This window comes from Bos taurus, chromosome 16, assembly GCF_002263795.3.
Source record: "Bos taurus isolate L1 Dominette 01449 registration number 42190680 breed Hereford chromosome 16, ARS-UCD2.0, whole genome shotgun sequence".
Taxonomy (NCBI): domain Eukaryota; kingdom Metazoa; phylum Chordata; class Mammalia; order Artiodactyla; family Bovidae; genus Bos; species Bos taurus.
Window position 1 is genome coordinate 41,359,997 of NC_037343.1, and position 26,401 is coordinate 41,386,397.

Below are 26,401 nucleotides of genomic sequence, written 5' to 3' on the forward strand. Positions count from 1 at the left end.
TCTATCAAGGACCAGACACTTCAGCAGAAAGCCAAACTCGGCATGAAGTGGACTTTGCCTAAAGGGATGGAGCGAACAAACATGAGAATTGTGATCCTCAGCTGGAGGATCAGATAAAAGTTTCTCTATTCTATTAAAAGTCTTGTCAACTTTAAAGGAGACAGCTTCCATGTCAAGGAAGAATGCATGCAAATTTTTTAAAAAAACAAAAAGCAAACTATACTTGGAAGAGAGTCTTTCACTAATAAACCCTCCAACACTTAAACAAAGCACTGACTCCATGGGAGTCAAGGTAAACAGCTAAGTAATACCATCTCAATTTTTCCTTCTGTAACATGAGTCTCTACATCAGCACTGTCCAGAACAGTAGCCACTAGTCATACATGACCACTCGTATGCACCAAAATTAAAAAAACAAAGAATTCAGTTTCTTTGTCACACACTCACCACATTTCTTAGTAATGTACTCTCCAGTGCTCAGCAGCCATGTGCGGCTAGTGCCTCCACACTGGACAGTACAAGACAGAGCATTTCTATTACCACAGAGGGTTCAATGGTTTCCCAATATTCAAGAGTAAAAAATGCTTTGAGAGCCCAGAAGTTATACAGGAAAGGAAGGATGCACTGCTAACACTTCAAATCTGAGACATAATTAAATCAAGTTTGTCTTAATCTTTTGCGACATCTTTTGAGGCACATAGGCATAGGGACATCTTCCCTTGGTGCTCCCCACCTCTAGAATCTAAGCAAGCTTGTGCGTGTAAAGTGTTAAAGCACCAATCTAGACTAGTTGTGTGTGCTCAGTTGTGACCAACTCTTTGTGACTGCATGGACTATTGCCTGCCAAGCTCCTCTGTCCATGAGATTTCCCAGGGAAGAATACTGGAGTGGGTTACCATTTCCTTCTCCAGGGGATCTTCCCAACCCAGGGATCAAACCTGTGTCTCCTGCATTGCAGAGATTCTTTACCACTGAGTCACCTGGGAAGCCCTCTAAGCTAGCTTAGGGATTTCTAATTATCATAACCACCAAGTGCATTTTATATTTTTTGCCTCAAATGTGGACACCTCAGTCATAATCCTAATTCCAACCCAGACTTCCCCTTTATATCTGGACAAGTCACTTAACCCCTCAGCTTCAATTTCAAAGAGAACAATGCTTCTTACCCTCTTAGGGTTTGCAGGTTTCAATGAACGCATGGGAAATGGAGGATGAAAAGCATTCTAAGTGTTCCTATTATTTCCATGAAAAATAAGGATTCAAGCCAAACTGATACTTTTCTGACACAGGTGAGTCTGAAACTGAACAGCCTCAGACCTCAAAGGGGCAGTGTTTAGGTAGCTCCTTGGATCCCTAGGAGAATAGGTCTGTGATGATATCAATCTAGCATTCAGAGAATGGATACCTGACCCAATGGCAAATGAGAAAACCAGCACTTGCAGACAGACCAAAATGTAGGGCCAGCTTATCCCTCCAAGCCTGAAGTCGTTGGCCCGTGGTTTAAATTCTCCCCCTCCCCAAAACATAACCCACCAATGTTATAGATCAGCCCTGGGCGGTTTCCTTGCTGGATGACTCTGAGAGCTCGGACGCCACTACCACCATCCAGGGAGAAGCCCTGACACCAGCCTGGCATGCCTTCAGGGTGAATCCCCCTTCCGATTCTCATCGTGCAGCTGTGGGGCAGAAAAGCAAAGACATATATAGACATTCATCCGTAAGCAAATCTTTTCTACCTGTTCTAATCAGGAAGCCTTGCTGTGGCTGTCGGCCAAAATTAGAACTCTAACACTGACTCTTCCTCATTCTCATATTATTCCCAAACACAGAGAGGCAATTAATCAGTGGTTAAAACTCAATCTGAGAGGTAGTCACAGTTCAACAACGTGTGACATGTATTGACCTCCACAACTAGACATTTTAGGGGAAAACATCGATTCTGGGAGCATAAGGCATGAGGAAAATGCTACAATATCTGAAAAAACAAAGATTCAAAGCAAACTGATACTTTCCTGACTCCGTTGTTTCAAGGGTTCATGAAATACCCTGAACATATGAGAAAAGTACGTACAGAAGATGCAGCTAATGGTACATTCATTCAAGGGCCTGGTGCTATTATAATAGCAAAGCACCATGCAGTTGGCCAGCATCCTGTCATGGATCCTGGAAACATAATTCCCAGATGTGTGTTCCAGCTCGGCCACTAACAAGCTACGTAACTTTGGGCAGATAACTCTCCCTGGGCCTCAGTTTCCTCATCTTCCTCAGTTTCCTCATTCCTTTGCTGTGCTGCCTAATCCACTGAAATGTTGGGAGAATCAAATGAGATCATCTATGTGGAAAGGCTTTGGAAACTGTGAATTTGACGGACAAAACTATGTTTTGAATTTCAAGTCCTGGATCTAAAACTGTCAAAATCCATTCAGGGAAACCGTGAGCCTGGGCCTGCTGACTATGTCAAGCAGCTGTTTTATGTCTCCTACTGGCCAGAACCCTGGTCAGTCCTTTCCTGACTCCAGCCCAACCTCTAGGTAGATAGATGCATCTATATCCACTGGAGTGGCCCTCCTCTAAGTTTGCAGCATCCTTCTATGGATAATGGGGTATGGCATTTTAGCAGTGTCAGATTCACCTACATATTTTTGGATTAAGGCTAAATATCAGAAGACCACTGTAAAAGCAGAATGTCAAATCCAAGAAAAAATAAATAAAGTGAATTAATGCCGTGTCTGACTCTTTGTGACCCACTGGACTTTAGCCCACCAGGCTCCTCCATGGAGTTTCCCAGGCAAGAATACTGGAGTGGGTTGTCATTTCCTTAATGCCCTACCATACATTAAGACAGACATGTCCGCTAATCCTAACAATTGTTGCTTTTTCCTGTGTTTAAACAGGTAATGAGTGCTTTGAGATCTTGAAATGGCACACTTTATTTCAACAGAAAGAGATGGATTTCAGAATCTAATACAAGATGGCCTGAATTGGATTAATGGGGTGCAGGCTCTCTACCAACAGGCCAACCTGTCTTCCCTCTGAAGCCAGCTCCTCTGCTTGCGCTGAGTGCTTCCAGGGGAGAGAAACCGCGCAGAAAAGAGACCATGTGGGTCTCTCACCATCAGCAGTTATGAATAGAACCACTTCAATACATGAAAAATAAAACTGGCTTTCATTATACACCAAAACCAAATGGTTTATTTTCCATATCGAATAACACAGAAATTAGATCCGAAAAAAATCCCATTAAGTCATGGTGCTGTCCCCCTGCCAAGTCAGGATGGTTATCTACAGTCTATTTCTACTTACACGGATATAGTATAGCCTTTGCTAATTTTTCCCTTCTCTGGGAGCTTATTTCCCCTTCCCATAAATAACTGTACTCACAGGTTCGGCTGCTCTTTGTCAGCATAGCAGAATAAGAGAGGGCTCAGGCTCCGGGCCAGCTCGTGTTCTTCAAACTGGCCTGCAGCATCTGTCTTTGCATTGTCCTGTCTGAAGATCAGTGGTAGCCCTTTAGGAAGGAGGGGAAATGTTTATATCAATCCCACCCAGTGTATCCAAGACAGATGCAAATAATAAAAGGAAAAAATATCATCAAGGGGGAAGAAAGTGATGACTGAATTTATTCAGTGGACTCAGTCGTTGTCCAAAAGGCCAGTCTTGACCATGATTAAAGCACTTCTATGGAGTGGGAAAGGTTCAGCAGCTTACACTGTTGAGGTAATCTGTTTGCATTGGCTCCATTTAGTGCATGGAGCAAATAAATCTGAATTCCCATGACCGACTCCAAAGGCCGACTAGAGCAGCCTCTGTACATACCAGTTTTGTTAATCAACCAATACGGAGCTGAAATGAAGATCTTCAAAGATCCTTCTGCTCGGCACACAATCCGGATGGTGAGGTTCAGCTGCCGCCGATTGGTGTCATAGAGCCTCATTCTTACCATATAGTTTTGGGTTCCGGGTGGAATGAGCAATTCTTTGCAGAGTGGAAAATTCTCCAGGGACACCCCTAAAGAAAGATAAAACTACTGTCTTTCTGAGTTTCACTTTATAGTTTGTCAAAATAGCCCATAGCCAAACTAATTTGATTTCTCTTGGAAAAGTCAGTAACTACAGTATTCAACTGGCAGAAACCTTATTAGAATGGCCATCTCCCTTTAGCTGGGGTGAGAATAAATATGGTCTAGAAGTCACACTAGAGAGTCTGAACCGTGTAATAATTAGAAGAATGAAAGTCATCAGTCACAGCTCTGGTTATTCAAGAGTTGACTATACAGGCCCTCAGCTCGGTGTCTGAAACCCAATAAACACCAAGTATAGGGTAAGAGTTAAGGTTTACTGCAGCCTCACTGCCTGGCTTCAAATTCCCAGTCTGTCCTCACAGCTGTGTGACATGGGACAAGCTATTTAACTTCACTGTGTCCATCTGCCAAAAGGGATAACAACAGTATCTACTTCAAGAGCTTCTTATTAAAAGTGATGCTCCCTGTAAACAATGAGAGTGAAGACAAGGAGTGCTCAAAGAGCACACAGTGATGGAGGGTGGGAGGGCATTTCCATTCTATACAGGGGCTCAGTAAACATTTGTTGAAGAAACATTTAAATATCAGAGCAAAGACCTATTTTTTTTTTTAAACAGACAAGTAGGGTTGCAGTATTTTTTCTTTTTGAGATTAAGCTCAAGGATTTACGTATTCAAAAATGTAAGCTTTTCCCTGTGGGACACGCTGCTGAAGTTCAATGAGTTTCAGGTTCCTCATCAGTAAAATGGGGGCCACAGCTGTCTCTCTGCCTGAGACATCCATTGTTGTGAAGATCAAATGAGATGACAGAATGAAATCACTTACAAAACTGTAAAAAAGGTAAATATCTACATCCTTATTATTTCAACATGTCTACAGCAGCCTTAAAGAAACATTCTTTCTGTCCCAAATCTGGAAGGACCCTCTTGCTACAAGAGCTACAGATTATCATAGTGACTCTCTTCACTTCATTCATCCCTACAACTGAAAATGACGATGTATTAACTATTCCAAACCTCAATGTCTTCATCAGTAAAATGGGACTCATAACTACTGCTGTAAGGATTACACGAGAACATGTGTGTCAAAGTATTTGACATACTGTCTGGGGTACCGAGAGTGCTTGGAAAATGTTTTCCCCTTTCCTGAAAGAGGAGAGAGAGAAGATTTTATTCATTCTACAGCTGGTAAAAAGCAAGGTTTGAAAAGACAAAAAGACTTCCTTTAGTCACATATTAAGTGAGCAACACAAGAAAAAAGGCGATGTTGAGTGCTTGCCCTGAGATCTTTTAGTTTTGTTCAGTTTTTTTGTTTCAATGATTTTCTATGTTAGAAGTTTTGCTTTTTTAACTGCATAAATCCTCTGAGCTGGCACATTTTTTTCCTTTTGATGTGGATCATTGTTTAAAGTCTTTATTGAATTTGTTATAATATTTTCCTGTTTTATGTTTTGGATTTTTGGTCTGGAAGCACGTGGGATCTTAACTCTTCGACCAGGGATCAAACTCACACCCGCTGCATTGGAACGTGAAGTGTTAACCACTGGACCACCAGGGAAGTCCCTGAGCCAACTCACTGCAGTATTATATGTGCTACGATTTCCCCAAAATGTATGCCAAATAGTCATAAGATATCCACTGACACTTTCACAGAATAATTACAAATAATTATTTGACTAAACCCTTACCCAGTTCAATGTTCTGGGAGGTATCAGCTGTGTGGAGAGCCACCTCCTTGCCAGGTTTCAGTGTCCCATTAATGGGCATTCCTTTAACATAAAAATCAAGTTCACAAGGGAGCAAGTTGCAGATGACCACTGTCGGCAGGAGGTATATGGTATGCCCAGGCTGTCTGAAAATCTGTTTTGCACTGTCAGAAAATATGTTGGAGGGCATGTAATCTGGGTAATTCTCCTTCTTTATGGCCACACAAAACCTGTGATGACAAAATGGTGTAAAAATCATCAGCTTGAATGAAGAACTTGAATTTTTTCTCCTTAGATGAGTCTGAGACAGGATAACATTCAAAGGGTTCAATAATTTGGTAAGATATTTGCAAGTTTCAATCCAAACACATTTACTAAGGCATAATCAAATCACAGTAAAACACATGGATTTTACATGTTCAGTTTGATGAATTCTGACAATTATACACACCCCTATAAGCATCACCCCAAACCAATTACAGAACATTTCTCTCATCCCAGAAAGTCCCCTCATATCCCTTTCCAATCAATAACCTCCACCATCATTCAAGCAACCAATTTCTGATAGTCATCATTATAAATTAGCTGTGTCTGTTCTTGAACAGCATAAATAGAATGATACAGGATGTATTTAGTCTTTGTGTCTGGGTTTCTTTTTTTTTTGCATTAAGTTTTAACAAGATTCAGCCATGTTGTTGTATGTGTCCGTATTTGGTTCATATGCCATTTTTTAAAAAACTCATTCTAGTGATAACCAACTGGGTTGTATCTGCCGATCAATTTAGTGAGAATGGAAATCCTAACAATCCAATTCATGAACCTGATTGTTTTCCACTTAGTTAATAGGTTTTCATTAATTTTGTTGCTGTTTAGTCACTAAATCGTGTCTGACGCTTTTGCGACCCCATGGACTGAGGCCTACCAGGCTCCTCTAGCCATGGGATTTTTTTTCAGGCAAGAATACTGGAGTGGGTTGCCATTTCCTTCTCCAAGGGATCTTGCTGATCCAGGGATCAAACCCACATCTCCTGCACGGGCAGGCAGATTCTTTACTATCCCTCAGCAAAGCTTTGTAATTCTTAGGGTAAAAGACTGGTATATCATTCCCTAGACTGATTCCTAAATAATAAAAATTTTTGGTGCTACTGTAAACGGTGTTCTTAAAATCACATTTTCCATTTGTTCACGGCTAAAGTATAAGCATATAATTGATTTCTATAGGTTGATCTGGAATTCTGAAGTCTTGATAAAATTATTAAGTCTCATGCTTTTTAAAGGGCTTCCCTGATGGCTCAGATGGTAAAGAATCTGCCTGTAATGCAAAAGACCTGGGTTAAAGACCTGGGTTCAATCCCTGAATGGGGAAGATCCCATAAAGAAAGGAACAGCAACCCACTCCAGTATTCTTGCCTAGAGAATCCGATGGACAGAGGAGCCTGGCGAGCTATATAGTCCATAGGGTCACAAAGAGTCGGACATGACTAAGCAGTTAACACACACATGCTTAAAAAAAAAAAAAAATTATCAATTTTGAATGTTAAACTTATTATATTACTGGGATAAACTTCACTCCCTGGATTCTATTGGGGAGTATCCTGTTAAGAATTTTTGCATCTCTTCATGGTGGAATACTAGTTTTCTTTTTTTCTTTCTTTAATAATAACTATATCACTTTTGGTATCAGGAATATTGGCCTCTTAAAATGAGTCAAAACTATTCCCTCCTCCCCTTCTTTCTGAAAGAGTCTGCAAAGAGCTTATATGATTTCTTCCCTAAATGTCTGTAGAATTCACTAGTGAAGTTTTATGGTCCTAAATGTTCTTTGTGTGAAGCCTCTGTATTACAAATTAAATTTCTTTAATAGATATTGGGTTATTTGAGTTTCCTATTTCTTCTTTGTGTTAGTTTTGGCGATCTGTATCTTTCAAGAAATTTATCCTTCCAGTGTGGAATTTACTTACATAAAATTGTTTATAACAAATCTTTTAATATCTATAGGGTCTACAGCAGTTCTCCTTTTTCTCTACTCCTTATACGGGCAATTTGTGTTTTCTTGCCTCACAACATGATTGGTCTTATTAGAGGTTTATCAAGCTTGTGAATCTTCAAAAAGCCAATTTTGACACTGTTGATTTTTCCTATTGTTTATTTTCTACTTTGTTGATTTTCATACTTCTTTTCTTTTCCTATTTCTCTGTGTTTAGTTTGCTCTTCTGCATTAAGGAAGAAGTTTAGAGCAGTGATTTTACGTCTTCCTGACTTCCTAATGTGAGCATTAAAAGCTACACATTTCCCTTTAGGACTGCCTTTGCTGCATCCCCCATATTTTAATATGTCTGGTTTTCATTAGTATTTATTTAAAAATATTATTTTCTTTGTGATGTCTTTTGAACCCACAGGTTATTTAGAAATGTACTGCTTAATTTGCAAATATTTGGGGTTTTGTAAGCACCTTATTGTCACTGGCATCTAACTTAATAACTATCATAATAATGAAATACATTGTGAGGGGTTTCAATTCTTTAATATTTGTTAATCTTTGTTTTATGGCACAGGAGACGGTCACCTCTGATGAATGTCCGCAGATACTTGAAATAAAAATGCAATTGGAATTGATGGTTAAAGTGTTTCATAAATGCCAATTGTGACAAGCTGCCTAACAGTGCTGTTCAAAACCATTTATATCTTTATTGTTTTTTGTTTTATAAATCACCAAAAGAGAAGTAGTCTGTTAACAACTGGCAAATCTGGATAAAGGGTATACTGGCATTCTCTATATTCTTCTTGTTCTCCTTTATCTTCACTAAGTAAATGCCTATCTTTGCTATAAAGGAAACTAAAGCTGACCATCTCTCATTTAAACAAGTTTAAAGTCTAAGTTTGGAAAGATCTCACAATAGCAATCCAGTATTTTTTCTATCATTGAATCTAGTATCATATTACTTGTACTCTTCAGAAGAGGAAATGAGGAGTCTACATGATAATTTTGTCAAAGTCCCCAAGAAAAGTCAGTATTAGGTGCACCTTTACCCACATTCCTTTGAAATGTGTCATTTGAAAAATTCCCACCTCTAGGATTTTGCTCCCCAATGTAGGGATGAGAACTTGTCATTGTTTTTTCTTCCCTCTCCAGATATCTTCTCTTTTTAAAGTAAATAAATAAATACACACATACACACACATATATATACATACACTTATTATATATCTATTATCTACATCAGGTCTTAGTTGAGACACTCAGGTTTAGTCGCTCTGAGGCATGTGGGTTCTTAGTTCCTGGACCAGGGATCAAACCTGCATCCCCTGCATTGCAAGGTGGACTCAACCACTGGACCAGCTCAGGGTACAAGGAGGCAGTGTCAGAACTCACTGGACCACAAGGAAGTCCCTTTACATGTCTTCTCTTTAAGCTGATGCAGACAGACCACTTTCTAATCGCATATGTGTGAGTACTGGGTTTGTGGTTGTTTCTCCCATGAATATTAGGTGGTAAGTAACAGCCACTCTCCTGCCCAGGGTTAACTCTTGAATTCTTATGAACTTTAACACTTAAGGAGTAAGAACTTTAGGGTTTTCAATAAGCACAACTGAATCACTAAGAGTCCTCAGAGAAAGCATAAAGGGAAAAAAAATGGCAAAATCTACATGGCATTGCTGCACCATGCTTACCTGAAGAACCGGCTTTTCTCCGTGTCCATGGAGTGGCATTCTCGTTTGCTGCTACTAACTTCGGCAGTCTTCACTACATTGGTCCAGTGAATAGGAGCTTTACAGAAAAACACACCCAGTCCTTTGGGCCGGGCCTGCAGTCGCCAAGAAGTAAGGTGTAAAGGCACAGCAAAAGAGTCTCCTGGCATGATGGCGGGAAGGACCACAGGCTCTGCCACAGAAACACATGTTAGCACTCAGGCATGTCTCCCACCCCGAAGTCCAGCTCAGGGTACAAGGAGGCAGTGTCAGAACTCACTGTCTGGAGCTGACGGGCTGTCCAGTCTCAGTTCCATCGGCGTCTCAAGTCTGTTCTTCACAATGAGGGCTGATCGGACCGTGATCACCTTCCGAGCACTGCCTTCCATTGTTACCGCAAAGACAACCCGGACAGGTGGGAGTGAAGAGAACTATGGAAAAGAGAGAAATTATAAAAAAGTGTGGCTTTTAAAAATCACGCAAAGTATAACAACACCGGTCAGAAGGCCTACATAAAGCGTCTTACTATGACTATATATCTTCAGTGAAATGAGTCATTAAGCTCTAAAACCACTCTGCTTTAATAGGAGTGAATATCCTTTAATACCCACTATTATAACAGCCAGTTCTGAAGAGCTGTTTGTACTGGCATGCCTTTCATAGGAAGAATAACGTTTTTTCCTAAATGTGATGAAATTTACTCAATATACCCATACATTGTTTTTTGACATGCCTATGAAAAGCCAACATTTGGATTTCAAAGAACTTTAAAAAAAAAACTTCTTCACGATGATAACTGTCTAAGTTCTGCTCAATAATTACTCTTTTTTTAACAGGACACCAAGGTTCATAAAACTCAAGATACTAGCTATTCACTCACTCAGTCATGTCTGACTCTTTGCGACCCCATGGACTACAGCATGCCAGGCCTCCCTGTCCTTCACTAAAACCCGGGATTTGCATCATTGAGTCAATGATGCCATCCAAGATACTAGAGGAAACTGATTTATTTCTGGTCTTATAGGTGCAGCCACTGTTTCCTATTTGTGTTCATGTGTCTATGCACACATTTAACACACACTTTGTGCTGCTACCATGTGCCAAGAATTTACGGCTTTTTGGTTTTTTTTTAAATATAAAATTTCACATTAGGTAAAACAGAAGGTTTTTAAAACTATTACTCTGAGTACTCAGAATATATTGATACTGCTTTTTTTTAACTGGAGAAACAAATGACACGCCATCTAAGCTTTCCATACTGCTAGTTTTTCATTAAAACAAATAGTATGTGAAAACCAACCTAATAAACAACCAAAGGAAAAGATCCATGTTTTAAACCAAAACTTCCAGGTAGTTCCAAAGCAAAGAAGAGTACAGATAAACATAACCTCATGTTTACTGCAGCACTATTTACAATAGCTAGGACATGGAAGCAACCTAGATGTTAGTTGACAGAGGGATAGATAAAGAAGCTGGAGTACATATATATATAATGCAGTACTGCTGCTGCTGCTGCTACTGCTACGTCACTTCAGTCGTGTCCGACTCTGTGCGACCCCATAGACGGCGGCCCACCAGGCTCCCCCGTCCCTGGGATTCTCCAGGCAAGAACACTGGAGTGGGTTGCCATTTCCTTCTCCAATGCATGAAAGGGAAAAGTAAAAGTGAAGTCACTCAGTCATGTCCGACTCTTCGCGACCCCATGGTCTGCAGCCTACCAGGCTCCTCCGTCCATGGGATTTTCCAGGCAAGAGTACTGGAATGGGGTGCCATTGCCTTCTCCAATGCAATACTACTCAGCCATTAAAAGGATTGCATTTGAGTCAGTTTTAGTGAGGTGGATGAACCTAGAGTCTGTTATACAGAGTAAGGTAGGTCAGAAAGAGAAAAACAAACAACACATATTATGGAATCTAGAACCTAATATGATGAACCTATTTGCAGGGCAGGAATAGAGACTCAGACATAGAGAACAGACTTAAAGACACAGCGAGGGCAGGAGAGGGTGGGACAAATTGAGAGAGTAGCACTGAAACATGTACATTGCCATGTATAAAATACACAGCTAATGGGAAGGAGCTATGTAACACAGGGAGTTCAACCCGGTGTCTGTGATGACCTAGAGGGGTGGGATGGGATGAGGGTTGGGAAGGAGGTTCAAGAGAGAGGGGACATACATATACCTATGGCTGATTCATGTTGAGACATGGCAGAAACCAACACAATATTGTAAAGCAATTATTCTCCAATTAAAAATAAATAAATTTTTTAAATTAAAAACGAAAAAATTTTTAAGGTGGAGTACAGCCTCCTAGAGTGTTATCAGAAGGACACAATCATCATGAAAGCCTCTGCTGACCCAGCCCAGCAAAGCCCCGGGAGAACGAGGGCCCAGTAACACCTGTCTTAAATCTCGATCTTGTTGTCTCTATGCTTATCTGAAATTTCACATTTTGAAACTTACTATCCTCAAGGAGAAGAAATTATAAGCAAAAACCACAAGACAGCCTTTTAATGTCATCCTGCGGTGATGTTTCAAAAATCAAATAGGGGAGGGAATCTTACTATTTTTCATTCTGAATTACTTTCATGTTGACCTTTGGGGGAAAACCTGTAAAATACATATAGCTGTACAAAGGTTAATTTATATTTAATTTAGAAAAAGAGACCTTGGACCAAAACATTTGCCCTTTTTTTTTCTCCTTCCCTATAATATTCAGTCTCATATACCAAGTTAGGTGAAAACATTTCCTTGCAAGTTCTTTTAAAAGGAAGGAAATCATTAACAGAAAATGAAAAAGATAAATTCCAACCACAGAGTCCAGTGGTCATCAGGAGCTATGTGTGCACTCAGTAAACACAGTGACCAGAAAAATCATACTCACATAAACTTGGGGATGGATAATATTTGTCCTGCTGCTCGGGCTGCCGATCTAAGAAAGATCCCCAAAGTCAAAGAATCAGTACAGAGCTAAGGCACAGGCATTGTTAAATTCAACAACAACTTCAGTTGTTTGCAAGGGCGATGTTTATACATACTCTTAGGTAAAGTACGGTCTACTATGAAGAAAAAGCATCTTGGAAGATATGGGAAAAGCAATATTCATTTTACAATCATTCAATATATACAAAATTCTCCAGGATGCATCAAGACAATAGAAAGGTGTCTCTGGGGGAAATTAGTCCTTTTGTTCCTGGATGTGAACTTGGGCAGAAAAAAAGTCATCTTGAAAGAAAGCTTCTTTTTCTAAGAAACTTGGGGCACGAGACAGACCATGAAAACATCAGTGTCTTCCAAGAACATATTTCATGAAGCAAGAGAGCATGAGGAAAGCTCCCACATCTCCGTCAATCTGTGCTTTCCTAGTCACCACTGGCTACTCAGCAAGGAACATCATTACCCCTCGAAGTGTGACTGTCTGGCAAGAGCACCCATGGCAGTTGTATCAGCTGGGATGGCAGCCCCCACCTGCACATTCTGGCCAGATAAAATGGAGTTGCACAGGTAGGGTAATATGTGTTGATGCCAATTTTAGGTCCTGTTTTTCTACTAAAACTAACCACTGGCTGGCTTATCTATATGGTGATTATCAAAGCCTATGACTGACCCAAAATATTCTTCCCAGCACTAGGAAAAATGAAGAACGAGAAAATTTCATTTACAATGGATAGCCAACAAGGACCCACTGTACAGCACAGGGAACTCTGCTCAGTGTTATATGACAGCCTTGATAGGAGGGGAGTTTGGGGGAGAATGGACATGTATGGCTGAGTCATTCTGCTGTCACCTAAAACTATTACAATATTGTCAATCAGGCTATACTCCAATATAAAATAAAAAGTTAAAAAAAGAAAGAAAATTTCACTAGAGCAAGGCTACTACAGGCCTGTCTGACTGCCTGGCTTTGAGGGTGTGTGGCCAAGGCACAACCCTGCCACTGAACACCCTTGCCACAGCCACACACCGTAGAGGATGAGGAATTCTTATCTGGTGCAGCGTATCGGAAAAAGGTCCCGACTTTGTCCACAGACACTGGGCTCACTTGCTCCCAGCCATTCACTCTCACTTGCAGTTGATGGATCCGGAGGTCATGGGTGTGTCTGTCAGGCAGAACACGGAAAAAGACATTAAGCACAATCCTATCAAGGGAGGAGTAGAAGCAAAGCCTGAAATTGGATTTACTGCATAATGACATAAAAACCCAGCTGGCCAAACTTTTTGGTGATTACCTAATGCAAGGGAAATCAAGAGGATATTTTTAACTGTGTCTTATGCTTAAAACAAAACTGCAAGATGTACAGAGCTTGAGTAAGAGTGGCAGCTGCCCTTCCTCTGTACACACCAGGTGAACTAGCTAGGGTCTGTCTTCCACCCACCCCTACACCCCAACCTTCGTGAAATGATAACATCAGCTAAAATTGGGACAGTGGGGTAGTGAAAATGCTGCGCTAGCAATGTAATCACATAACCACACTCTTGGAAATGCCTAAAACGACATTTTCTCCTTGGTTCTTTTGTGGAATCTCCAGCTTCTCTCAGAACCACACTCAGTCACTGGGCTCCAGTCCTAGAAGCTTACAGACAGGGTAATGAGACACAGAGCCCGCAGGGTTTTAGGGCTAAAGTGCTCTGCTGAAACTGCAGTAGAAGGCAGTGGGCAGAACAGGAGGAACGGGAGGAAATTGCACATTTAATTCTATTTTAGATTCTGCCTAATTCAAGCCAGAAGCCTGAAATGAGGAATTGGACTTGAGGCTGACAGGAAGGGAAGAGGGGAGGGAGGCAGGGAGTGGGGGACAGGATGCCAAAGGGGGAAACGCCAGAGAAGGCATTTTTCAATGAATTCAAGCAGAAAGGTGGGACTTAAAATGAGTTACAAAACATGGAAACGGAAATGACAAAAAAGCCAAACCGCTCCTACAACAGAGGCAGTGCTTATTAAGAAATACAGCGAATGGTTCTATAATTAGCTTCTCCAGGAACTCTGTGGAACAGAAAAATGCTCACCACTCTTCCCTGGAAATTCTAACATGGTTTCCAGGTACATGTGCCCAGTGCAGTGATTTTTTTTATAAACTGTTTTTTTCCTAAAAATCACTGGAGGCACCCAAGTTCAGAACTCTTGCCACTAGGGAATAATGTGCACAGACACAGAGCTATATGGAAGGAAGAAGTGTTTGAGCATACAAAGAATCAACGCACCAAGAACACACGTGACCACAGAAGGCTGAAGCCAACCTCTTAAGTTTTAGATGATGAGGCTCAAACGCTAAAATCTTAACTATTCAGTATCCACCAGACAGCCCTTCTACTTAAAAATGTTGGCAAGTAAAAGAACATTTTATTACACATTTTACACCCTCTCAGTTACCAGGCACAATGTTCTTTTGCATTTATTCCCGGCCTTCAACTGGTGGTTTTGAGTGCATCAGTAAGTGGTCTCCTTAAGTGAGTTATTCTTAGAATGAGAGTATCTTATGCAGCTTTCCTGGGGGTCCACTGGTTAAGAATCCTTCCAATGCAGGGGACATGCGTCTGACCCCCGGTCTTGGAACTAAGATCCCTCATGCTGTGGAGCAACTAAACCCATAAGCCTCAACTACTGAGCCCACACACTCAAGAGCCTGAGCCTCGCAACTAGAGAGTCCGTGCACCATAATGGAAGATCGGAAGATCCCACATGACACAGTGAGGATCCCTCGTGCCACAGCTAAGGTTTGACACAGCCAAATAAATAAATATTAAGAAAAAAAAGAATGAAAGCATCTTATCAGCTTTGCTTCCTGAAACCATCTGCTTGCTGAAAGGGCACATGTGTAGCTTAAAACTCACTGTGCTTTGATAATGTTTTTCATAAGACCATGTCACCACTCCATCATGAAAACCAGCTAGGATGCAATGAACTGGAGAGCTATGATCTGTCTATGCTTCAACCAAAGTAGTTACATGGAACATACCAGTTACCACCTCACCTGTCAAATATAGGGATAACTGATGGAAAGAAACGTATTCCCAAATAGTCTTTGTATTTTTTTAAAAAGGAAACACTGGTTTTCTAAATGCCTTTTAAAAATAAAACAGTAAAGTCATTAACAAAGGAAAGTGAAGAGGCAAAACACTAGAGACGATTATTTATATATATATATATTCCCCCCCCTTTTTTAAGGCAAAAAGAAAAACACATTTTACCTGTGTCTTAGCTTTCCTCTTGCTTCAAATTCAAAGGGAATCTCTTCACCCGTCAGGACTTCTCGCCACTCGCTAACGTTGTGAGCATCATCAAGAAGCGTTCCGTTCCCTTCCGGAACCACCCCTGGACTCCCGCTGTGAGACAGTGCAGCCCTGGAACCCAAGCAGACAGTATCAGCTGGTCCCTCTTTCTCTCCACCCCTCTCTCACCCAGAACTCAGGGCTGGAAACAGGAACCCTCTCAGGAGGCAATTCGCAGCAATAAGGCCATATAACCTGGCTGCAAAAGAGGACCTTAAAGGTCAGTAACTCAAGTTAACTTCATGATCAATCACAACATTTGAAACTTTACAAATAGCTAGAAAGCAATCACTGCAGAAGCACCTGCTGCCAGCAGTAGAGTCTGGTACCCAAGGAGTTATGTAAGCTAGTTGTGACTTCTAACTGTAGTATTAGAAAACCTGAATGAATTTCTTGGCCAACCCAATATTTAAGTGACTTTTTTTTTAAGTGACTAAAAAAACTGACTAAAAAAAAAAAAGTTTCTTCTAGAGCACTACCATACTTGGTGGAGGCAAGAGAAATACGTTCTCAAATCAACTGATTCTGGGCCTCATTTCATATACTTCACTGCTAAATTGGGAAGATCAGTCTGCATTTGGAGAGTTGAGCCAAGGTCTAAATCCGCAGAAAGTTGTTAGAGAGCCTTCTCACTTGGCTTAGGTGAACTCATTTGTTCTCCCAACTCCACCCAGTTCCACCTGGTCTCAAGTGTGCTGCAGGTTTGGAAGATAATTCGGGGTGGAGGTGAGGGATATGAGAAGTATTTTCAAGCAGTTTTGGAAGAAAAATGGGCAAACCATTTGATTTCATAATAGCATACAGCTTTTCTTAAAGAGGGAAGATTCAATGAAGACCGAGGAGAAAGGATGGAGTGACTTTTCTTTCATATCCTTAAACTACTCAACTTTTACTTTAAAAACAATGGATGCCCAGGGCATCAAGATCACAGTTTGGATATTTCAGACTCAAAATCTACTTCTCTGACTACAGACTATACGTAGAACCAGAACCTCCATCATTAGCCTCAGCAAGACATCATGTTATTGATTCAAATGCAATGGATCCCAAGAGCCTCACAGAGGGCCTGGCTTGCTCTGTGGTGAGAGAGATGGCACCAGGTGACAGATCCCGTGTTCCTTACCTGGTGGGCGTGGTGGTCAGGGTGGCAAACCACAGAGTGCAGCCTGTATGATTCCTCAGAGCAAAAGGGACAAACGGCTGCCGGCGCTTGGGGGCTTTCATCTCTGCTGTGAGCAAACAGAAGGCCGTCAGCGCACGCCCTGACCTGTGTGGCAGAGACCCTCCCGGAACCTGGAGGCAGTGCCCACCATGGCCTCTTGCGCAAAGAGGCTGATAGTGGAGAGAAAAATGAACGAAGCACCACAACTGTGCTGACAGGCCAAGCAGGGCATCTCCATGTACTCTGCCACCTACTGTGAGATGACTCCGTCCCCCACAACTGACTGTGATGGTTGACAACTCTCGCCTCACAATTCTCCCGTGATTCTTATGGGCCTTAACTCTCGCCTCACAATTCTCCCGTGATTCTACCACGGCTGGCATCAAGACAGACAGACATGAACCTCTACTGCTTCCAAGAAAGCCATTCTAAATGGATAACCTGAACTGCAGCAAGACAGAACACGTGTTACTTGTATCACTTTGTCCAAAACACTTGTACTTTCAGGAAGCTCTCTTTTGCATAACAATTACCCTTGAGTCATACTAAGCACATTTATAAAAAAAATGAAAACATCCTTTCCTGTTCTCTTACATATGCAGTTGTGGGTTTTCCTCTCTGGAAATTCAAAAAGATACTATCCCAAAGCTATTTAAATGAAGTTTTTAGCTCATTTTTCTTGCACAGATATCCTCACCATCTGTATAAGGCAGGTTCTATGGAGATGCCAAGAGGAACACAAAATATGGTTTCCTTCACAAAGCAGCTTCTAATCGGGGAAACTGGAGAGAAACACTGATCCATATGAAACGGATCCATATGATCCAGTTCTAGGGGGAGCTGGACCTGACGATGAACACTGGAAACAGACTGAGGAAGGCTCTCTGGTGCCCCTGCAGCCTGCTGCGCACTCCTGGGAGCAGAGAGGCCCTGGCTCCTACCAGGGCCTGTGCTTCCTCTACTGGCCACACAAGAGAGAGCGAGGTGGGAGCAGGAACTACAAAGGCAGCACCAGCCCAGGGCTGGGAGCCTCCAGGCTGACGTGCTCAACAACACACACCCGGCTGACAAAAACGGGCGAGGCCCAGTCTTACTCTGTGTCTGGCTTTAAAGCACAAAGACAGCCCTCGGAAGACCAGGATCCAAGTGGTCTGCAGCTGGGGAGAAAATGACAGCTGGAGGTGCCTGCAGTTGCTGGCTGAGAAGACTACAGCAAAATTCAATTCATCTTCTAGGACCGTGTGTTTCCTGCCAGCAAAATCAAGAAGGCCAACCCCATCAAAGCCTGCTTCTCCCACCTCTCAGGTACGGCACAGGGGCAGTATGGTTAAGTCAGTGTCACATCTTCTAAAAAGTAACCACTGTTTCCTTTTCCCTTTGTAGCTTCTTAAGTTTTCAGAAGTTAGTGCTCTACACACGCCACAACAAGCCATTTCAGGTTAAGACAAGTTCTGTTTTGGTAAGAACAATGGCTCAGGGGAGTCTAAGTAAGTAAGTAGGCTCCAGCGTGTTCCCACAACTTAGTGGTTAGCTTTTTAGAGACACCCCAAATGCATCTAAATATAATCTCCACCTAGAATATGCTCATTTCTCATCCCAATGGCCTCATTTAGTTCCCAAGGCTTGATTTAAAAAAAAAAAATCAGTGTTCAACAAGTTGAAAATTAAGGAGTAGCTGTGAGGCTGCTGACAAGAGCAGAGGGGGAGTAAAAAATTTAAGAGCTGTCAGCAGGGTAAACAGTACTCACTGTGGCACCTTGAAAGGAGCCTCCCTCTCCTTGAGCCAGAAAGCAGCTTTACTGAAGGAGATAAAGGGCCCAGGAGGAAAAGCAGCCAGATGTGCTTTCATATCCCACTGTGAGCCAGACGCTAAGTTTCCATTTGCAAATTAGATTTAAAAAGAACAGGTGGCAAGTAGCTTTGATCACACTGTAACATGGAATAAAGTGCTAGGAACCCATATAAAGGTATTCATGAGTATATGGCTGTGAAATTAAATAGCCTAGGTAGGCACACTGCTAAGGTCCCCAAGCTGATTGTGCGGATTGCACATACCCACAGGGACTTCAACAGCCTGCCTCACTGAAGATAAAAATACGTGGAGGGGCTCACAAGTCTAAACTCACAGGGGAAGGAGCGGACATCTTCCACACTAGAGTCCAGCTCAGCTATGTACCTGCCTTGGGCATAGCGCCAGAGGACAAAAGCCCCAAGCTCACCAAAGAGAACAGGATTCCCTGGTGGCCTCAGAAACCTCCTTTGGTGACCAGACCTAATTGGTTCATAGGCTAAAAGAACCCCAAGCTCCTCACATCCACATTTAGCTTAAATAGCTCCAGCTGAGGAAATGTCTGCCCTGTGGACCCGATCCCCAGGGAAATGTGACCATTATACACAGTGCGGGTTCTTATGCTCTGTAAGGAGCTCAGCCTATCAGAAAGGTCCTGGCTTGTAAATCATGCGAAATAAAGTCCCAGGCCTCTCATGTGAATGGAGGCAAATTACTTATTCTCTCTGAGCTCTTGTCCCCATGGACTACACAGGAATAATGCTCTGCTTAGCCCAAAAGATGAAATAACAGATAAAGAAAAACTAAGAAGTATAAATTCATGAAACAATGAAGAATCAAGCCTGGGCTTTGGGAGCCCTCCTCACGAACATCAATCCTAGCAAAACCTTTCAGAAAAAAAACATAGTACTGCCCTCATTTATTAATATCCCTGTTCTGAACTCCTAGTAGAGGAAGCTCAGAAGGTATATTTTTACAAAATACACTATGACCCAGGATCTGGTGGTGGTAGCCAAGGACAAACATAAATCGTTCACATTAAACTGCACTCCTTCACACAAAAGAAGAACTGAACATTTTGGGATTCTAATTCCTTGAAGTTTATGATGTCTTCCTCTCATATTCACTTACCAGTCAAATTCTCAAGAACCCTTAAAGGATCAGAGATAGAAACAAAAAACATTCTTTTTTCTACCTCCTAAGAACCTCAATTCATTTCTAAGGAAATTAAGATTTGTGTCTAAGCAATCATTTACTGGAAATTTTTTTCTGAGCTCCATTCCTGATCATCATAGCTCCTACTCCACACCGCCCTTTGCATTACCATGAGAATAAACATTCACAGAGTAGTCTATAAACAAAGACTTGCTGCAGGGCTTGATGGAGGACGGTTTTCTTGGTTTTCAGTATAGACATCACCTCTAACTGACACTGGATGCTTCTGCGTCATACACTGTGGAGTTGATTTCATTTCCACTAAAGGTTAAAAAGCAGATGCAAGAGACAGAATAAGAATCAGCACGTCACTTCCTTCTAATACAAGACAGCACTTTGTCCATTAGTTGGAAATGATCTTTCCTGTTATTAAAACAAAGTACTCATAACTGGGTATACCCCCATTTGGCTCCCGTGTTCACAGAAAATAAGATGTACAAGGCAGTTCTTAAAACAGGAAAATAAAGCAAGCCCTCGCTTGGCTGTACTGTACCTCTAGCATAGATCTGGTGCTCTAGGTTAGTCAGACTGGCTGTACTCCTAGTTCTAAGGTAGACAAGGGGGAGGCCTGGTAGACAGGAGAGACAAAGTTAGAGGGTGAGAATCAATATAGCATAAAAGAAGATTCGTCTCTGAAACATTAGCGCAAACAGTGTACATTACAAGCACAGCAAGCATCATGCACTTATTGGCTCATTCCTTTGGTGATCACTAGGCGCTCATGAGGTACTTGATGAGGTGAGCCAGACAGCTTTAATGCTGGCTTTTACTGTGGAGCCTGTGTCAACAGAGCATGCTCCTTTTTTTCTCTGTTGGGAAAAGAAAATGTACTCACATTTACTGGAACAGAATGACCAGCCTTTTGAGGATTTTTAATTTAAAGCATGCTTGTTCTCACATGGCATAGAAAAGTTACCAAGAACAAGCAGTACAGATTTTAGTGGGAGCTGCTCCGCTCCAATTGGAAATGGCGGTAGCAGTAGAATGCTAGCCCCCAACGGGTCTCAAAAATTCAAGGGGAATAATCAGCCTGTGTTCCAAGCCTACAGTCTCAGCTGAGGAGTTACCTCATGGTCTTATTTACATTACATGTTAACCATGGACATTTCCAGAACATTTTTTTTTATATTTCCATAAAGGGTCCCTGATTACAAAACTAATGAATTAAGATGCCATGCCATCCAGGTTTACCTACGGAATCTCAGCCCTTACTGAACAAAGCCAATGATAATATCAAAAAAGAGGCCGTTATTTTCTTTCCCAGCCAAAGAAACAGTTAAGAAATCAGCGGCTCCCTTAGGCTGAACTTCATACTAAGAACCTCTAGTTCAAGGGCTTATTTTGAAGCTGGCCTGAATAAAATGCACAAATCTGGGGGGGATCATTACTAAATATTCCAGAGTAAGAGCTGAAGGTTTGTGATTGGTTCAACAAGATCCAAACCGACTGACCTTGGAAACAAATGCCCAAAAATTACTTTAGCAGGCCTAGTAGAAGAATGCAATCCCACTTGCTATTCTATCATCCAAGAAGTCTAAATAAGAAGAGAGTGTGGAAATTTAGGTATGTTCACTCATGCCTAATTAAAAAGATATATTAAAACTTTATAAGCCTAAGTAACCACAAAAATCCGTAAGTAAATAAAAATCTAGCTTTAATTTAGAACAGGCATTTACCATACATACAGTAGCTTATTAACTATAAAGAAAGAGGAGATGTTAAAATAAAAGGGGGAGAGGTGGCAGAGGGACAAAAGAAAGTCCTTCACAAAATCGTAAAGATTCAGCCTTCTTAGTGTTTGCACTGAGTCTGGATTTAAAATCCCTCTGCATGAATAATGTTTTTAGAAACACACTCTTTAGGACGCATTACATATTACAAAGATTATTTAGAGCCTTCTGGGTAGACGAAGGCTCTGTTACATTCTCTCAACACACAAATGGGGAAGGTCAGAGGAGGAGCTAGAATTGAAACTGATGATATCTGAGAAGCCCTGGCTTCCAAGCAATGGCCTTGAGACTCAGAAGCAACAGCCTGGGAACACACAGAGCAAACAGAGCTGACGTGGCCTTGTTCCTCCTTCAAGAAGTACAAGGCAGATAGAAAATCCATTTATACACCCTGAGGAGAGACGAACCAGTTCAAATACTTCGTACACTAAGAAAATCCATCTTCCTGTGACACGTTTGCAGACCAGATGGAATAGTTAAGTATTCATGAGCCATGTTAAGTCCGGCCAAGACTCCCCAAAGAAACCACACTGAAAGAGCTGGGCTGAGTTGAATTTGGATGACAATGGCTTGTGGAACAACTAAGGACCATGCCGTTGGCCATCACAACCTCCCCAGCTCTGAGGAAATCAGAGCTCCATGGTAAAGCGTTAAATAAGGAAAGAAAACACTGTTAACAGAGAACACACTGACTTCTCTATCTTTCAGAGGCTGGGCATTCAATTCTTTTCTCCTTTATAGTACAGGCCCCCCCGTGAAACAATTGCTTCCACATGGGAGCCCGCCCTCCCTCTCTTCAAGAATATATCCAAACTCTCTAATCTTTAGATTCAGACACCTGAAAAGATGTTCTTCAAAATCCAGTCAATTAAACTGTTCTGCTGAGCAAACCACAAATTGACCAATGGCCACCCCAGTGCATTTCCAGGTGCCCCAGTTTATGCGCCACGTGACCGGAATTGAGGAACGGCACACAGCAGGTTCTTTTCCTCCCACAATGGTGGAATGAGAGCTGAGAGGAAAAGTTCAGCGTGTCATGCCAGAAAGAAAAAGAAAAATGTCCCTTCCACAGAATAAAACAGTTGTAGAAGGCAATCGGAATTTCCTGTAGGTTTTTCCATAGAAAATGATGGTTCTATTTGAATTTCTCACTGAAACATGGCTGTGTAGGTCAAAGGTGATTTAGTCAGACATGTGTAGAGAAAAACCTTACTTTGTCCAAAGCATGGAGGATCCACTGACGAGCCCATCCAGTCCTCAGATGGGGTGGGGTCTACTTCCTTGTCCTGTTTACAGTAATCTGCCATCCATGATTCCTTGGTACTTATGTACTGGTCTAGGAAAAATCCCCCAAAGATATTGAGAACACAAACAGTAAAGATTGAGAGTTCAAGTCACATCAATTCAATTCAGCAAAACAAGCTTTTATCGAATGCCTGGCTAAATGTGGAGCCCTATGCTAGACTCTGAGAAAACTGGTTCCCTGAAGAACCTCATGCTCCACTGGAAGAAATGAACGTTAGCGAAACCACCATCACCACAAAACTATCCCACAATGTGAAAGGAGCTAAAAGAAAGATACAAACAAAATGCTATGGGAGCATGTAACAGGGGAAGGTTTATTCTGCGTTGGCAGAAGTGGAGGAGCACACGGCCAAGTGCATGGCAATCACCAGAGACGTGAGGACCTTTGTTCTGGGTCTTGAAGCAGGTAGGGTTACCAACAGGACTAGACAGGATATTCTAGGCAGAAAGAACAGCACATGTAAAGACTTTAAGATATGAAAGCACACGTCATACTTAGGGAACACAGAATACTGCGGTGTGACTCTGGTACAACATGCTGGGGTACAGGGGACATAGCAAAGAAGCCTAGGCAAGAGAACAACTTGCTTTGTGAAGAGCATGGCATGCCATGCTAAGGGGCAGGGTTTGGAGGCAGAAAGACCAGCTAGGAGGCCACCAAACTCAGGAGACTGAAATCCAGCGGACAGTTCTCCACAAGTGGCTTTACTTTTTCAACAGGATAATTATAACAGGAAGAGCAGGTTAACAAAATTATTACACACCACACTTGGATAAAGACCTTCTTTACTAATTAAAATATCACACTTTTTTAAACAAGGATGATTAGTTCCTGGTTTTCAGTTCCAGTATTTGGCTACAGAAATTATATTTCTTTAAACACTAAGAGGTCACAGCAATGTTTCTGGGTTTCAGCACAGTATTAGAAATAAGGAATTAAAGGTTAAAAAAATAAAACAGCTTTACCAATGACAAGAATGCTTTTTAGAGGACATTTTTTTTTTTTTTTAATTTTTAAACTTTACAATATTGTGTTAGTTTTGCCAAATATTGAAATGAATCCACCAGAGGTATACATGTGTTCCCTATCCTGAGCCCTCCTCCCTCCTCCCTCCCCATACCATCCCTCTGGGTCGTCCCAGTGCACCAGCCCCAAGCATCCAGTATCGTGCATCAAACCTGGACTGGCGACTCGTTTCATACATGATATTATACAGGCTTCAATGCCATTCTCCCAAATCTTCCCACCCTCTCCCTCTCCCACAGAGTCCATAAGACTGTTAACATTTTAAATTAAATACTAATAAGAAATATATCAATAGAACTCTTTTTATTTAAGGTAAGCTCTTATTTACCATGGCTTTTCAAAACACTGTCCCAAACTTTATCTAAACTTCCAGATGAACAGATTATATAAGAAATAACAGAGAAGCCAAAATAATATAGAAGAATCATGAGATCTATTTACCATTACATTGCTGATATTAATGAAACCTACAAATCTAAAACAGTGTTTTTAAAATTTAGGAATCAATAAACTTCTAGTCTCATTTCACTACACATTCTCTTAACTCTGACATGGAATAAGCCAATGGATATTGTATGAGACTCAACCCAACACATACCCTGAACAAAGTTCACAGATTTGCAGGACAGTCTGCCCTCCATATCTGTGGGCTCTGCAGGCAGATACAGAGGGCCAACCATATTCAATGAACTAGGCTATTTTACACAAGGGACTTGAGCAGCCACAGATGTGGATGGGGCGGGGGAGGTGAGGGGTAGGGAGTGTGGTGCTGGAACCAATCCCTTTGGATACTGAGGCACAACTGTAGCATGTGTTACTATCACTCAGACACTACATTGTTACCAAAAATCAGAGCCTAGGGATCAGTAACTCAAACAGTGAGTGTAGGCTTCATGGTGAACAAAGGCACTATCTCACTGTGTGATAATGTTACTATTCTTCTGATACAAGGACAAGTATAGGGACAAGATTCTGACTCACTATATTGAACCCAGGAGTGTACATTTCAGTGTTGTCAAAGACACTTTCAGAGCTCACGCCATTAGCTTGACAACCCGTTAACCCAGTGATTTTTAGAGTTACGTCAACACGATAATTGATGAGAAACAGCACAGACAACTGACCTTTCTCTAAAGACAATCAAAATCATACATTTCAAGAATTATTCTGTGAATAGTGTGAGAGAAATGAATTTAAACTCACTTCTAGGACATAATAAACCCCAGGGACCAATCATCATGGGGAGAAAGTTCGTCATGGACATGGGTATTTCCCACATGGTCTAAGCTCTTGCTTAAGCACCGAGAACACCAGCATAGGATGCCACTTCTGGAGCAATGGGGTAAGGAGCACCATGAGGCCAAATTAGGGTTTATCAGGAAAGCAGCTGTGAGGAGTAAGCGACGTCTGGTACAGTCCTGAGCAATTGTTAAACCAGAATTAACAGCCTTCCAGACAAGGGACGTATGCACAGAAGGGTACCAGTGTTCGAAAGACAACTTTCCACTCACCAATTAGCACAGAGGTGATGTTGACATCCAAGCGCTGTTTGGCCTTGGCTTCCAGCTTCAGTCGAGGAGGATGGAGACGACTAGCAGCCTGTTGTTGCCAGGATACGGAGCATGGCCAGGGCTCAATAAATGGCTCCCAGCCTAGCAGAACACAGGAAATAAGACATCTGCTCAGCAGATACCAAGAGTTTACAGGGGAACACCGTTCACAAATGCTCAGCAAGGACATACTATGGATAACAGCTTTCTATTTCCAACTTGATTTCACACAGAAGGCACCCTCTCTAGCTTCAGGTTATCCTACAGATGTCTGTGCTGTCTCAAGGACATGGGCAGCACAGCATACGTGCACCCCAACCATGGTCTTCCAAAGGTGGGAGGAAGGCAGGCAGGCGGGACGTGCCCTCTTCTATTAAAGAGCAGGCAAGCCCTGTTTTTGATACACTCAAGATGGAAAAAAGTGTCTCAGACTCAGGTTGGGAAAACAGTGTCAGTGTCAGTGGCTGAAGTAACTATTAAATTTAACTACCCTCTTACATCAAGAACCATTGGTTGAATAAATAGGTATATTCAGCAGTTCGTTAAGTTTTTCAAAATTTTCATCTTAAAATGTGTCATATGTACAGAAGGTATATTTAAACAACATTTATGTATGGTTTAAAGAATAAAATCACTGCAAACGCTCTACTCAGCTTATGAAAGAGAACATTACACATGCTTTTGAAGCTCCTGAGTAACACTCCCCACTAAACCTCTCCCACTCAACTCCATTAGTTTGAATTTTTAATCATTCCTGTGTCCTTCTTTGTAGTTTTACCATCCATGTATACATTTCTGAAGAATAAATACATTAGTGTGTCCTGCTAATGTAGGGGATCTTCATATAAATAGAATCCAACTGTGTGTATTCTTTTGCAAGTTTCTATTTTTGATCAATAACATGTCTTTGAGATCCGCTCACATTGATGCCATATA

General features: G+C 41.6%; 1 protein-coding gene across 12 annotated transcripts in view; it reads right to left on the reverse strand.

Annotated features, from left to right (window-relative positions):
• Window positions 1-26,401, reverse strand: part of VPS13D (vacuolar protein sorting 13 homolog D) — a 273,475-nt gene that overhangs the window by 154,659 nt on the left and 92,415 nt on the right. For 6 of the 12 annotated variants that reach the window (XM_024976412.2, XM_059875480.1, XM_024976423.2 and 3 more), the window contains 13 exons: window positions 25,427-25,567; window positions 22,797-22,919; window positions 20,347-20,421; window positions 16,811-16,916; window positions 15,607-15,759; window positions 13,382-13,517; window positions 12,302-12,349; window positions 9,697-9,847; window positions 9,399-9,609; window positions 5,709-5,956; window positions 3,817-4,008; window positions 3,382-3,508; window positions 1,534-1,676 (listed from right to left, as the gene is read on the reverse strand). In XM_024976412.2, coding sequence (XP_024832180.1) covers window positions 1,534-1,676; window positions 3,382-3,508; window positions 3,817-4,008; window positions 5,709-5,956; window positions 9,399-9,609; window positions 9,697-9,847; window positions 12,302-12,349; window positions 13,382-13,517; window positions 15,607-15,759; window positions 16,811-16,916; window positions 20,347-20,421; window positions 22,797-22,919; window positions 25,427-25,567 — 1,854 coding nt within the window. 12 annotated transcript variants of the gene reach the window in all.